The 15,542-nt window shown below is 41.6% G+C and overlaps 2 protein-coding genes and 1 long non-coding RNA gene across 5 annotated transcripts in view; 1 reads left to right on the top strand and 2 right to left on the bottom strand.

The window, feature by feature from the left end:
• Positions 1–233: 233 nt before the first annotated feature.
• On the bottom strand, positions 234–9,719 carry rbm46 (RNA binding motif protein 46). 3 transcript variants are annotated; one of them, XM_008325060.3, is made up of 11 exons: positions 9,397–9,719; positions 8,241–8,421; positions 7,749–7,929; positions 7,501–7,657; positions 7,189–7,318; positions 6,954–7,036; positions 5,804–6,221; positions 4,966–5,165; positions 4,785–4,887; positions 2,383–2,629; positions 234–1,772 (listed from the first exon to the last, which is right to left on the bottom strand). In XM_008325060.3, exons 2-10 carry the CDS (start codon positions 8,419–8,421, stop codon positions 2,385–2,387), a joined length of 1,698 nt encoding a protein of 565 aa, XP_008323282.1. In that variant the 5' UTR covers positions 9,397–9,719; the 3' UTR covers positions 234–1,772; positions 2,383–2,384. The 3 variants fall into 3 exon arrangements, with proteins under 3 accessions (XP_008323282.1, XP_008323292.1, XP_008323274.1); XM_008325070.3 differs by having other exon boundaries at positions 236–1,772; positions 5,885–6,221; positions 6,939–7,036; positions 9,397–9,714; XM_008325052.3 differs by having other exon boundaries at positions 237–1,772; positions 6,939–7,036; positions 9,397–9,714.
• A 322-nt stretch (positions 9,720–10,041) lies between these two features.
• Positions 10,042–15,407, top strand: LOC103389574 (uncharacterized). The gene is made up of 3 exons (XR_003051323.1): positions 10,042–10,686; positions 11,536–11,657; positions 13,231–15,407. It is a non-coding gene; the product is annotated as an uncharacterized LOC103389574 (long non-coding RNA).
• The window catches only part of LOC103389580 (lecithin retinol acyltransferase), a 10,259-nt gene continuing 6,442 nt past the window's right edge, over positions 11,726–15,542 (bottom strand). The window contains exons 2-3 of the mRNA XM_008325041.3: positions 15,401–15,530; positions 11,726–12,838 (exon numbers count right to left, since the gene is read on the bottom strand). Coding sequence (XP_008323263.1) covers positions 12,686–12,838; positions 15,401–15,530 — 283 coding nt within the window. The 3' untranslated portion in view covers positions 11,726–12,685. The remainder of the gene's footprint in view (positions 12,839–15,400; positions 15,531–15,542) is intronic.

Below are 15,542 nucleotides of genomic sequence, written 5' to 3'. Positions count from 1 at the left end.
TTCCTTCATTTCCTCCACACACCCTGGTGTTGGAGGACAGTGTTGGGCTGAGACCACACACCAACCAGAGACTAAAACCAACAACAGCCTGTGTTGATTTGATGTGTTCACTTTAACTTCTTCCACTGTGCAGCTCCGCAGTCCCAGGTTTTTAGTTTTCTCCAGAAGTGATTGAAATTGAAACTCTTTGAAAATAGACTCAGCAGACTTCATAAAAAAAAAACTTAATGAGAAAACATAGAAGCTTCTTCAGACGGAGAGAAACTGCTGATTGGTGCAGAAAGTTGGAGTTAATAAACTAAAGTTCATTTACATTTAACTCAAACTGAAGGGATTTCACTTTAATTGGATGGTTCAGACAAATGTGATTCTGCCGCTGCAGGGAAGCAAATTACATTCCTTTAAACAGATCTGCAGGATTTTCTAAACTTTTTTTTTTTGCTTTTTATTTTTTTCCAGAAAAAACATGAAAATGAACAAACACTGACTGTTGAACTAGGAAACAGCCGTGTGATCAAGACAAAATGTCACAAAAGAAACACATATAACAAAAACAATCACAGAGAAACAAGAGCAATGAGACAACACAACCATGACAAAACAACCTTCGAAACCACAGACCAACTACAGACAGGAAACACTTCACACTTGAAGCAAAAAACACATCTACGAGACAAAACGAAAACCTCCACTAGGGGGCAAAAACAAAGTCACCAAAGGGTGTCAGGACAGGAAGTTACAAACTTCATACCAAGCACTTGTTTGTTGTCATAAATTAGTCAACAAATAAACCGTTTTTGAACAATCATCTGAAAAATTCATCAATTTTTTTTCATAAAATGGAACACTGCAGAATGTTTGGCTTCAAATAAATAGAGACTTTTTTATCAACACTTCCTGATTTGGTCTTTGGATTATTTTTGTTTTAATAAATAGATGTTATTCATTTTTAATTATAATATTGATGGGAATTTTTGAATTAAATAATAAAAATGTGTTAGAGACTGGAGGAAGAAAATTAAAGGATTTTTTTTTTTCTGCCGCAGCAAACAGATCATAAAACTTGACTAAAGTAAAAAAAAAACAAAACTCTGTACATGAACGAAGCTGCCGTGCTCCTCTGATAAAGAGAACACCTCCTTTCTCCTCCTGCCACTCTGGAAAATTCCTAGGACTAAAACGGAATAAACCTGACTTGGTTCTCTTTGACTCGTCAGGTTAAACATTAACGGTGAATAAAATCATGGAGGCTGAGTTCTGTTCTCCTCCGACACCAGGACAGACAGGAAACTGAGAAGATAAAACTGACCAACTGACCAACTGACCAACGGACGACGACAGCAAACGTGGTCAATAAATAGCACCATAAAATCATCAGGGCTTTAAAAAATGATGTTGTAGCTGTGTTTACAGGTACGAGGATGTTATCTGCTCCTGCTGAGGTATTCTGGGGAGCAGCAGCAGGAGGAGGAGGCTGACATTTCACAGTTTGATACGAAAAGACATTTTTATCAGTTGTTTTCACTGTTAAATCTAAACCTCGCTCCTGTTTGTTAATCAGAGGCGACTGAAGCGTATCAAAGTCTAAATATTTGTCCCCGTTTGTCTCGGTGAGATAGTTTTGGAGGAACAGACAGGGTCGAAACATGGAGAATGAGGAGGAGGAGAACAGGAAGAGTCAGGAACGTCAGCCAGAAAAAATATGTGAGGGTAAAGACTGTCCCTCCAGTTCTCCCCTCACACTGGTCCTCTGCTGCACCACCTTTAAAACACTGTAAAAGAAGAAAAAAGATGCCATTTTATTATTAAAAAGATCTAGCATATTTTCCAGACTATAAGTCATGTTTTCTTTAATAGTTTGGCTGCTGCTTCGACTTATAATCAAAACATCGCCCATATCATAAATGGCCACAGGAGGGCACTGTCTACACTCGTGACAACATGATACTACCACTGAAAAATGACAACTAAACCTTAAAGAAAAGAAGCATGAAGAACCTAATGGTACTAACTGGAACTGATGCTGAAGGTGTGTGTGATGACAGACCCACAGAACAGGACAGCTTCTTCTCTGGGTTTGGAACAATTGTTTACAAGCAACAGACGCAACTGAAGTTCTGGTGCCACTTATGGTCCAGACATTACGATCAGTTAAATCCCTGCACGCTCTACTGTACCTGGAGGTTAGAGCTGCAGGACAGACATTGTCAGTACTGACAGAGTCAACATGGCTGTTGACAGAAATGGTCCTGACATTTTAACAAACGTGTCTACGACGCAGCTGCTGCTGTGGTGTTAGTCTGTGTCTCTGAGCTAAAGCTGCCTCAAACATGAAGTCACACCTTTACACTCACTGAGCAGCGATCTAACACGGTCGCTCACCGTCAGTATGGAGAGGAGGAGGAGCTGAGGTAGCACTGCTGTGTCTGGGAGGCAGGGGGCGTCATTATGGTGGTAGGAGACATAGGCTGGAGTGTCAACAGAGAGGACATGGGTGAGAACTGAGGGGAAGTCAGGCAGGAGAAGCCTCCCCCACCACAGACCATGACCCCTGGTGGTGAAGTGGAGATGTGTGGAGGAGAAGGGCTGCTGTCAGATTCACTGGAGGACCAGTTCAGGAGGGACGGGTCTGGAAGACAGGGGGAGAGGGGAAGGGCTTAATATCTGGGTCTTTGGATTTGATTCTTGATTTGATTCTGAGTCTGAGTGAGTCTTTGGTCTTTACCCTAGAATCTGTATCTGGGTCTAAGGTCAAAAGGTCAGAAATGGCTTTGTTACAGTTTAAGGAGGTAGAAATGTTTGGATGCTCCTCCGACTGAAGTCTCCGCTTTAAACTAAGAGATTGTCATGTTCCTGGTGCTATTTTGTAATACAATATATTACCGATATATTATTATATTATGATATATTGAATAGTACTTAACAGTACTACAATTCCTCCCTTGTAGCTTGCACTAATGAGAAACAAACTGGTTACTCAAACATGTTGTGCTGTGTATATTTTAGACAATGTAACCAATATAGAACGTTCTGTTCATTTATGGATACATCTGCTGCCAGTGTAATCCTCATTGTCTGCACCAAGAGAACAGGGAACAAACACCCAGGAACCCAGGAGAGAGCCATCTTTGTGGAGACAGAATGTTTATCTTTCATTGGTTCTGCTCAGCCTCTGGAGTCACAGGAATATAAGAAAATGCTCAGTGATTTGGAGCCTGAACACTCACAGCTGCACTCTGCAGGTTTTCTCTAAACAAACAAAAAAAATGTCTTAATTGCATTTTATACTGGCTGCCAGTCGGTACCATGGACCAAAGGGAGAAGAGCCTGCTGCCTGGGAGTCAATTAAAAAAGCACTCGAGTTCTGAGATGCTTTTTGTCAGTCTGTTTCTCTTTGCTGACCCACTTTTCTCCTACTGTCTGCGGGGCTTCAGTTCCTCCTCAATGTCCCACTTTTAAATGGCTACACACTGAATTAGACACTGGGGCTCCGAGCCCAAGAGACGAGAGGTCTTTAGAATTATTCAAGAGAGAGAAGCTCAGGACAGAACAGCTGGGACAAAGGCATGATGGGAGATTCTTTCAAAATCACCCTATGAGTTTAAGGCTGTTACAGCTTTGACTTAAATCTCATTAAAACGTCATTTTGTCACATGTCACTCTCCCTGTCCTCAGATGTTTACAGCTTTTTAACATCAGCTCAGGCAGCTGCCCTAAGACTGAATGGCCACAGGGGGGCATGTTCATTTCATAAGACAAAAACAAGACTTTTGAGGTTGTGTTTCTATAGGTGACGTTCTGTGAACATCGCCCTCTTCTGATGAACCTCTGCCTCCACACAGACTGTACCAGAGTGTCTTTTTGAGGCTGAACATTCCCATCCAGTTGATGGTGATAAAGAAAGATGGTAATAATGAAGGAAGAGTAAGTCACAAGGAAGTGAAAGTCTATAATGGCTCCAGCCAAGAGCACCTGAAACCTAACACCGTCACAGAGTCAATGAAGTCTGTGACGGTGTTGGTCATAGAGGTTCTTACAGTTAGTGAAGGAATACACGTTGGCTGTGTTAACCCCGAGTGGCCGGTGGCTGCACTGAGCTGCAGGATAACTGAAACCACACACAGATGATTTCCTCTGTATGTGAGTGTGTGTGACCGCTGTGATCCTGAATGTCTGTTTGTTTGCCTTCACCTTGGGTTCCCTCTAGGACTCAAACTGTGTCTCTGCACGTGAAGATTTTTTTTCCCCACAAATATCTGGCTCCTCAAAGGTAGGAGCCAGCTGTGATTGGCTCAGTGGGAAACCCAGATGGAGGGAACTCAGGCAGAAGGAACAGCAGCAGCAGCTGCCCCCAGCGGTCCGGTGATTTCTGCAGAGTGTGTGTGTGTGGGGGGGAGGGGGACCTGCAGGGTCTTCATCTTTAAAACATCAACAGACCTTAATATAGGAAGTAGATTTACACTAAGAATCCATCAGTTGGATAATTTAAAGCAGTGGAGAGAACTGTACTTTTGAAGGAACCTCAAACTCTGCTGTGACGACTCTCAGAGACACAAATAAATGATGTCACCAAACCCTGATGTCTGTCCAACAACTTCTGTATATACACTGGTGACCATGTGTGACCATGCTAAAGATGCTAACCCCACTCCCTCTGCCACAGTGACACTGACAGGACTGTGTTTGTTAGTGTGTGTGTCTTTACATGAGTATGTGTTTTAACGAGTTTGTGTGTATGTTTTGTTTAGTTTTAAGGAGTGTGTGTGTGTGTGTGTGTTACAGACCCAGGGTCCAGAGTACAGTCTGTGCAGCCACCTCCTTGGCGTCCTCCAGCAGCACACACAGTCTGTCGGGGGTGTAGGTGCGTTGTGTGGCTGTGATGACAACCTGGAGACAAGAACAGTGACAATTATGTGTAAACAGCGCCTCTGTCTGGCCAGAGGTTTAACGAGTCTGTGCACAGACTTTATATAGAAGCAGCAGCTGGCCGTCCAGCCCGTGGGTGGAGAACAGGTGGTACTGGGGTGGAGACAGGAAGTGTTTGTAGCAGTAGAATTCCAGCAGACCTACGGCCGAGTTGATCTGACTCTGCTTCACTGACAGAACACTGGTGGGGTAGAGTGTGATGCCAGGCCGCAGTGGGATCACACTCCTCTCCTGGAGGTCTGGAGACACACATAATAACACAGACCTTTGTTGTAGTAACTGGATGCTGGATCTACTAGATCTCCTCACATCCTGATTGGTTCTCATCAAATCTTTGAACCAGAACAAAGATTGTCTTTGTCAAAAGTAAAAGAACTGAAGTTCTGGACTTGTCTCTGCCTTCATCAGATTGAATCAGAGTGGAGGCTGTTCCCTGGAGTCTGTTCCTCCCTCCGTCATGTCCTCCTCCATCTTTCACTCATAAATATTTTAAAAGCCTGTAAATCTCAAACATTACTAATGTACACAAATGTCTGATGGTGTCAAGGAAATGAAGACAGCTGAAGTGTGTGAGAGAAAGACATGCATTGATGGAGGTGGTGCAGGAGGAGTTGTCTGCAGAAACTAAAAGCTGTTCAGAAGACCTGAGAACATAGGTCTTCTGCTGTCACATAGGAATCTGCTGTCACAAAAAAAGAGTAAAAATAAAGATTTCTTGTAACAGCTTCACCTTACTGACAACAATCACTAATACTGAGTTTGATGTTAGCAGTAATAACTACATTAGTAAGACAAAAGGAAGAACTACAGCTCCCCCTGGGGGTACTGTACTGTACTGCACAATATCATTGCAAACCCCCAACTACAAATCTCTTACCCACTCCCTCTCTTGGGTGTAAAGAGCTTCTGAGGCCAGGTGGGAGGGACGGAGATCTCAAGGGTGAGGATCTGCTCTCACCTGGACCCACTATCCCTTCTTGCTTCCTGTGTGACACCTCATTTCCTCCTCTTCTCCCTCCTCCTGTGTTTCTGTCTGTAGCCTTGCTCACAGACTTTCCCTCAGCTGTTGCAGCCTCTCTGACCCTTGAAGGTTTGGCCAGGAGCACCTCCACAGTGGCACCGTCCACTTGGGTGCCGTTCATTAACCTCAGGGCGGTGAGGGCCTCCTCCCGGCTGCGGTAGTGAACAAAGGCGTAGTCGGTGAGCTTCTTGACCCGCTCTACGCAGCCCGGTTTGAACTGGGAGAACTCGTGACGCAGGGTCTCCTCGGTGGTGGTGCTCATGAGGTTACGCACCTGCAGGAATAAACAGTGAAGAAGAACAGTGAAGAAGAACATAAATAAAAAACCAAAAACTGAAAAAGAAGGAAAATGACAGGAAAGAAAACTTGGGGAGGACCATCATAAAAAGGAGGAGGAAAGAAAATCTATGAGAAGGAAAAGGGAGAAAGAAGAGGAAGAATCTGGAGGACTAGGAAAGAAAAAGAGAAAGACGTATGAGAGGAAATAAGAGGACAGGAGAGTAAAGTACAGAAGATTAATGGAGCACCACACTGAGACTAGACCTGGTTCTGAAATGTAGTGAGTCATAAAACAACATCTGCTGAGTTGGAACAGACCACAGTCTAAGATCTGAAAGTTCACATTCACTGTGGATCACTGCACACACACACCCTGTACCCACAGTGAACAGCTCCCCCTGTTGATTTACATTACTGGCCTTTGAGCAGAACAGAGCTGTTTAATATTTCACTGCAGTGTTTTCCCCTAACTTCCAGACCTTTCGCTTTAGGATATTTAACCAAAGGTGAAGAAAGTAAACACAGCAGAGCTTTAAATTCAGAAACTTCAACAAAATATAAAAAGAGAGAAGTTTCTTCAGAGAGACAAACTATTTAAAAAAACTGAAGGAAAACGACTCTAACAGGAAGCAGAGTGAAGCCAGTGAAGCCTTTACTGTCCTAGACAAAAATGATAACCCACCCATGTTTACTTGCATGTTTAGTAACGTACATAAAGCACTTTGACCTGCTGCATTACATCCTCGTCCACATTCTTCTCAGGCTCTGCCCAGTCCACCTGGATGGCATTTCCCCACAGGCTGAAGTGTCCTGTCAGACAGAGTTAAAACCAGCCATGACCTTAGACCAAAACTTCAATCACTTCAATCATCACAGATCACTGACACAGATACTGAGATAAATACCCTGATCCTAAATGTCATCATTGAATCAATCTCTTAATGTATAATAATAATAATAACCAGGTGCAAGTTTCCTGCGAGCCATGGCTGCAGCTTTGTGAGATTTATATTCCACAAAGGCGAATCCTCGATTTTTGCTCTTGTCAGTGGAGGTTGGATACATGATGACATCAACCACATCATCTGTCAACTGACACACAGACAAGACAGAAATAATTAAACTCTGACGACATTGTTTGTTAATTAATTATTAATTCTTTATCTGTACAAGTGGTCATTATTTATCATCAACACAGTAAAGGCCACAACTTCTCTGTGTCGGATCACTTTGTTGAAATGAAGCACAACAAACTTGTTTAAATGTGTGTTCACCTTCTTCATCTCTGCCAAGACATCATTTTTACTCTTGTCTCTAGGAATGGAACCGATGAATAGGCGACAGTTGTCCAGACTCACGCAGACGCCGATGAATTTTCCTGATTGGATCTCAAAGTTGTCCAGCATCTGGATGGCTCTCTGTGCCGCCTCTCTGCAAAGTTGTTATTTTAAAAATTAAACTCTGTGAGCTCGGCATCAAGAACTGATGTGTCCACCAATGTAATGACACGTGGCTTCACTACCTGTTAGCATACGTGACAAAGGCGTAGCCTCTGTTTTGACCACTGTACTCCATCATCAACCTGAACTCATAGATCTTGCCCACGAGCTCAAAAAGAGGCACCAGCTGATCCTCAAATATGTCACGGGGAATCTTTCCCACAAATACCTCACAGCCCCGAGGAGGTGGCGGTCCCTCCCAACCTGGAGCAGGCATGGACACAAAGAGTTCTCAAAACCTGAAGTTAGCTCATCAAGATCATACAATGAGCATTTAAGTACTACAATACAACTGTAATATTGATAGGAGATTAGAATAGGTAAAACACAGACATGAAAAAGAAAATGGTCAACTTTTTTCTGTATTACAGAAGTCCATAAAGACAACCAGACACGGGAGCTGATCTCCTGCTCCCTCATGTGGTCAGTTTGAGTTACTGAAGATCACTCTTGCGCACTGGGTTGAAACTTCTGCTAATTTGGTCATCATCAAAAATGTTTTTCCACATTCATACCAGGTGGTGGACCTCCAAACTTCCTCTGCCCGTTCTCCTGGATGACAGTGTAGCCCGAGTGCTTCATCATGAGGAGTAAAGACTCCTCATTGATGCTGCACGATTCCTCATCATCTTCAGCTGCTGACAGGGCGACCTTGACAGGACTTCTGTCCCCGTGTTTGTCCAGCTCTGTGCCCATCTGTGCAGTAAACACACATCCGTCAACACGCTCACACTCTCGCCACCTTCTGACGTTTGCACCTCACAGATTGTACTCGACACCCATCAGTTCATCAAACCACCAGAATTTAGTTCTCTTGCAGTTCAAGCTTCAGTAATTGGGATCTATTTGGCAGATTCAAAACCACGACATCACCTGCGTTTATCCAATTCACTTGTCATGTTTATGGAGTTGTAGCCTTTTGTCACTGTTGGTAGCGAATGACTCATACACTTGTGTGCTATATGTGGGTGTTATTTTTGCTTGGCCATTTTATTCAGGTGAAAAATTGCCAAAAACATACATAAGTAATCACTTAAGGCTATTTTACTTAAAAGCTATTTTAAAAATGCAAAAACAGGTCACGGAGATATACTGAAATTAAGATAAATTGATTAGCATATTATAAAGTATTATTAAGTATCCATTAACCAAAGTTAATGGATACTTAATCAAAATTTTGAATAAATACATTTTAAAACCAGCTTTAAAACTGAGCTCTGGAATCAAAAGATTTTTACATAAAACATTTTAAACAACAATATCGATTCTGAACATTTCTACCCGGTGAACAGAATGACAAAGCAATTTTTAAAGGTTGGTTTTAGCAACACTAATTAATCAATTATTAACTCTTAAAAATAATATTTTCCTCAACAAAATCATCAGTAGATGTTTTAAAAGCGTATAGAGATAACCATTAAATGACAATAAGAATACATAGTTATACTGAATATTTTAAAACTTTGTTAGAGTCAGTTAGCAGGAGCGGCTAAACTTAGTTGCAACATTAGCTTAAACTTTAACCGCTGGTCACGCCAAGCGCGTTCACGTCCGCCAAAAAGTTTTTAAAAGAAAATTATGATTAGTCGGCATTACACTTTAGGTGGCATCGGACAAAATTAGATTTCTGGATAAAAGATGATACACATTAATAAAGAATTGAATACTTACGTTTAAGATAAACAGCAGCGTTTCTTGTCAACGTTCCAGGACTTTGACTGACGTGAGCCGATTCGCGCTAAATCAATCAGCGCAGGGCCAACGGCTCGATAGGCGGGATTACACGACTTGTAAGTAACATGTGTTTGTTATGTGCAGCACCAAACAGTAAATAAAATACAAAAAATGGAAACATATAATAAAGTTTAAAGAGCGATTACGCAGGCAAGGATGTTTGGTTTAATGTTGATAAACAAAAAGAAAGATGATATTTTCTCTACATTCATTATAGTAGCCACAAGGTGGCAGTGTTATTCATGAAGCGATTACTGTGTATACAGTTGAGAATCTCGGCTCATCTGAGAGGGCCAGTTCTTATGGCTTGGCTCTCTAGAAAGGACAGGTTCTTTTGGATCACAAATGGCTATTAGGGATTTTTGTTAATTAAATTGATTAATCACAATAAAATTCATGTAGGTCAGAAACACTACAGTCTGGAAATCATTCCAAAGGTCATTGAAAACTCAAATGTGAACACATTCAACGTCTCTTCTCCCACTGTCTGACAGAGTAGAAGGATCAGTCAGTTCATCAGCAGATACAGGAGTTCCTAAAGTCACGGAACCGGAAACAGAAACTCTTTTCGTTGTTTTGATAACGAGCGGTTTTATTTTGAAAGGTTTCCGCCGCAGTTACGGAGTTTCGCTGTTGTGAATAATTGACGCACATTTAGACGAAGAAACAGTAAAAGGAGTAAATAAAAATCGTCGTTCGGTATTATTAGCATTAGAGGCGCAGTGTTAATATTTTTGGTTTACATGTATCATTAAAATGTCATTTGTTTTTAAGTTACATATGTAGTCAACTAACTGCCACTTAATGATCGTTAATTAAGTCCTAATCATTGTGCTGCATTGGCGCCGATTCCGTGGGTGCTTCGGGGTTCGGGCACCCACGGAGATTGCCGAATACCCAGGTGTGCCCACACTTCTCATTGATTTGCTAATGACCACGCCCCACTACCTATCAACGCTTTGCATTGTGATGACAAACAAACTGCCAAAATGGCTGGGTGGCAACTTGCTGCTAAAACTAGCATAGTGGTTGATTTTGCCAACAAAAATGGAGAAATGTCCACCGAACACGCAGCGTCGTCCAGTATCTTGTCAACGACTGCAGTAGTGGTACAGACGTGAGGCAGAAAAAATGTCGAACTTTTCAAGCTAGCTGAAAAGGCAAATTTCCATGGAGAGCCAACGATGCCCAGAAAACAAGCTTCCAAAGGAATATGGCACACTGGACGTAAGTGTACCACTGCTGTAATACTTGAATGCTAACAAGCCTTCAGTCACTAGGTGGCAGCAACTCATACAGTGGTTTGTACAGATAAAAATATACACGTTATCAGGTTCTCAATTGTATTTCAATTTGCGGGGTTGTAACATTATTACATGGTAATCTTGTATATAACTTATTTGGTGTAAAACAGGGATCACCAAGTCAAGATTTATATTCCTTACAATTTGTATTCTTTAATTATCATGCTCCACAACTTAATAGTAGATTTATCAAATAGGTTTATTATCTTATAGTACAGCTCCTATGAAAATCTGGTATTAAGTTATAATCAATATTTATCCAATGTGCTGTATAGTAGGCATCACAGTACGGCTCTCACCTGTGCTGCAACATGAACTATTATGTTGCATAATTGTTCATGGATGGCAATCCCCATTCTCCCATTTATTTTGGGAGTTGTAGGGTTTTATATCGTATTCTGGGTCTTTTCCCCTGCCATATGAATGTAGAAATCATTTTATTCCATTCTGTAAGGTCATTCTGGGTAATAGTTATTGGAATCATCTGAACGAGGTCATTTTGATAGTCTCATTTCTATCTACCAAAGTCTTCCTTAATTTAATGATACAAACAGTTAATTGGTTTTTCAAATATCAGCTTCAGTTTTGTCAGTATTTAGTATGACAGTTGTTGTCTGTTACCATTGTGCCTATGACCCTGTCCTGACTGCATGTCACTGCAAGAGTCCTCATCTTTGTCTTGGCTACTGCTACCATTTACATTCATGTCCTGCTACTCCTGCTTGTCCTCCTTCTCCTAATCCTCTTCTCCCTCCATCTTTTCTCTTCTCAGTCCTAATTCCTTCTTCACCCTCTGCATCTGAAAACCAAACCTCAGGAACAATGGAGCTTTCATTGAGGGCCAGGTCACAAGAATAAGGTCTACACTGATCTGAGGTCGGCTCTTTAGCAGCGGTAAGGAGCAGCAGGAGGCGCTGTGTTCATTCATGCATTCATTCATTTGTTTAATCACAGAGTGAGGTTTTTATTGTATGTGCTCCTGGAGTTTGGAGAAAAGAAGGGATTAAGGGGAAATGTAATAGGGGATAAGAGCTCGAGGGAGAAAGGAACGATGCAAAAAAGGGGATTAAGTGAAGAAGAATGAATAAAATTCAATATTGGGGAGAAGGTAGACGACCTGAAGAAAAGTAGAGAAAGGGAGACACCTAGAAACAATGAAAGGTGTGAGGGGAAAATGTGAGTGTTTTGAGGAAGGAAGGCAGATGAGGAGAGGTTAGAATAAAATTAAGCAGGCAATTTTCAGGAGATGGACAAGGAAGGGAGAAAATGAAGAAATGAGAGTAGGTGAAAAGTGAAGAGAAAATACTGCAATAAGAATAATTATAATACAATTTATAAATCTGATTTTAATTGTAGCCTCTGCTGCTCCCTAAAAAGAGCCACTAGAGGGCAAAAGACACAAACCGCAGACAAAATGATGGCGTTACTCTTACTTCCATTTACTGCTGTGTGTCATAAAATTTATATAATGCATTTGTCATTTTACACTTTATTTACAAAACAGGATATGAAGTGTTGCATTTTTATAAAAAGTATTTTTATGTACAAAAACTGATAGAGTGATACAAACGCATGTACAGATATTTACACAAAAACTTAAAGGGTTGAAAACATTGTTTTCTTCTATTTCTTTGTTTACTTACAAATACAACTATATGATAAGACCACAAGCAGACATTTCTGAATTTAATTCTTTCGCCACTAGTTGGTGCTGTTTCTGGACATTTTTGTCTTTTACCTGGTTTGATCCTCACCCAGTTGCTAATGGTGCTTAATACGAACCCTTAAGCTAATTTCAAACACAGAAAATTACAATAGAAAATACTAATAAAAGGGTAAAATGTTCTTGTGGATGACTCTTTTGTTCCTGTGGCTTTGCCAACGTGGCTACTGTCCGTGTTCCTGCATCATTCTGGAGCATTTTAGCTCGCCATCCACATCGTGAAGGGGATGAGAACGGTGGGCAAGACAGTGCTGAAGGATAGACCCAAATACATCACGGACAGGAGACCCAGCAGCGCCACCAACAGGATGTTACTTTGGTTCCGGATCAACGACTTCAGCCACTCACAGAACTGGAGAACAGAGAGATGCTTTTATTATTGAGCAGCACTGGACAGCAGCACAGCTGGCCAATCAGGACACTTGTTTATTAACACGTTCAAGGCCAGATGCTAACTCCATGTACCATTTTCTGTGATATTTTGGAAGCTGATGTCAATATGCTGAAGAATCTTGGCGTGTCTGTTCTAGGAGCGCCCCCTACAGTTAGACAAGTGGAAAAATGTGGTCACACCTCGACCAAATGATAAACTCTAGTTTAATTAAAATAGGAAGACAATGCAACAGGTTTTTTGGTTGATGTTTTTTCGATGGCTTGGCATCACGTGGTTGGATGTTGTTACTGAGGTAAATCTATGATGATGATCCAAGAATGTCACTGACCTGTGTTTCTTTTTAACTACAGGGCCCACAGAGGCGCCACTGCACACCCCTCCACATTAATGAGGCTGTGAGGAACAGACGGTGACGTTGCAACTGCTCACAGGTCAGATGTTTAAGTTAGTACGATTACAGGAAGTGTGACTGGATCAGGAGGATCCTCCTCAGTCCAAGACAGAACACTGAACAAACGCTGCTTCAGAAATGGAACTGGATAGAGAAATAATCGATTCAGAATGATTGCACACAACCCATGAATCCAAGATGGCTGCAGGTCAGACATGAAACACAACTGAATATGAATTGAACTCCCCAAGGTATTAGCATTTAGCTTTCATTCTCTCATTCAATACAAGTTATTTTTTTTAACAGTTATCGAGGGCAAATAATATTCAGTGAATAGAAACTTAAATCTGAGTTTTGTTTTTTATGACAAATTACCTGGATCAGCTGATTAGGCTAGAGCTGGCTACGTTTTATAAAATATAATTTTACTCCTTATTTGAAAACAACATAACCAAACAAAATGTAGCTAATGCTACTGTGTGCTAATAAAAAGACTAGAAAAACATTTGTGACACACCTTTATTATAAACTTTACAACAAAGCTGCGCAGCAGTTGAACAAAGGCATCAGACATTAGGCCTCTTGGTTTCTTGCGAGGTGTTAAAACTGTCGATGAATTGGAGGCAGTTGGGTAATAGCTCAAGTCGAGTGTGATTCCTCATTAGCATTTAGCGTTGGTGATTTTAGCAGATTTAGCAGGGTTTTTTTCTAAGCCTTTCAGGTTGTCATATTCCACCAAAATGGTTTAGTCGTTTCCTTCCTGATGTTTTTAAAGAAACATGAGGCAGAAGATCAGGTAGCTCAGCTTCTTTCACCTCCTCCTGGTCCCCCTCCTGCTTCATCATCATCACCATCATCACTTAGCTCCTACTGCTGCTGCTCTGTGGTTTCTGGCTCAGGAGGTTCAGTGCCTGAATGCTGCTCTTGTTCTCTTGACTTTTCCGAGGAGCGACCCACATTTTCCCCTCATTAAAAAAAGAGGAGGAACCAGCCCTTGGAGGAGTCAAGAGTCGGTATTTCTAAACTTTGACCTCTGATTATTTCTGTCGCCAGCTCTGATTGAAAACAGCTGCTCCACAAATCAGCACTTTGAAAAAAGGTAAATAATCCAGAGTAAGCCTCAACTCAGTAATATATGACCAGTCATCTCAGGAATTATGGGTAATTTTGGATCATTTCCACGCTGCCACAGTTTGGATCTGTGTTTAAGCTGCAGCAGAAGAACATTTTTCAGCCACTACGTCAACATTAACCTTTTTCCAAAGCGTTAAACCAACCATCAGTTCAGCTGAGGAAGCTAAGTTTGACTTCTGTTTTTGTACAAGAAAGGACTTATGATTATGAAAAGATGATTTCTTTTAATGAGCATTAAAGAAACATTTTGGCATTTTCACTGATTATATTTATTATCGGAACAATGTGGATTTTATTTTACCAACTTTTAACTTGGTTTCTGGCTGAAATCCTACCGTTCACTCTTAGCTATAGTTGTGCAGAGGTACATACAATGTTTGATTGTTTTGGTTTTGTATTCAACTAACTTTACCTTTTGTTGTTATTTTTCTGCCATAATCTTAACATTTTGGTGATGATTACAATTTTTTTACCAACTGTTTGTCTTGCTGTGTTTGCTTTAGCGATCAGTGGTTGTTTTCAGTCCAGGCTCCTCGGGTGTCCTCTTGTCCTCTCCTCTCCAAAGATCCAATGGTCTTCTGACCTGGTTCCTGGTCTGCTATTCTCTCCACAGATTTTCTTGAATATTGAGGTCAGGACAGCGGGCGGTATTTACTTCCACATGTTTTTCACTGCAGGGACAGTGTCCTTTCATACATTAGATCAGATGGTCTCTGGTCTGTGTCCTCGTCTCTGCAGCAGAGGATGGACTTGAACCTCACAGTCCAGTCGTTAGCAGAACACTGGAGACTGTTTGTTCATCAGCTCCAGACTGGACTCAGTCCCGTCACCCCCACGGCACCCTCAACTTTTCACTGGCCCCCGCTGTAAAAACTCTATGATTGCACCACTGCCAAACATACTTCTTGTGTGATTTTTTTAAATGTCTCGTAAAGAATAATGAAAGTAAAGAACACAGAAGAAGAAGAAGAAGAATCGAGGGACGCGCCTCTTACCTGCTCAGTCTGCAGACTCTGCGCGCTCCCGTAGCGGCAGTAGGTGACGAAGTGCTCGCAGTTGTTCCACAGCAGACTGTAGGACACGGAGCCCAGCAGCAGCTCCCCCCCCCGCGCCACCTTCTCGGCCCCGCGCCGGCGC

The sequence above is a fragment of the Cynoglossus semilaevis genome, chromosome 1, assembly GCF_000523025.1.
Source record: "Cynoglossus semilaevis isolate Cse_v1.0 chromosome 1, Cse_v1.0, whole genome shotgun sequence".
Classification (NCBI taxonomy): Eukaryota; Metazoa; Chordata; class Actinopteri; order Pleuronectiformes; family Cynoglossidae; genus Cynoglossus; species Cynoglossus semilaevis.
Note: the sequence above shows the minus strand (reverse complement) of the source record. Positions and strands in the feature narration are given on the sequence as shown.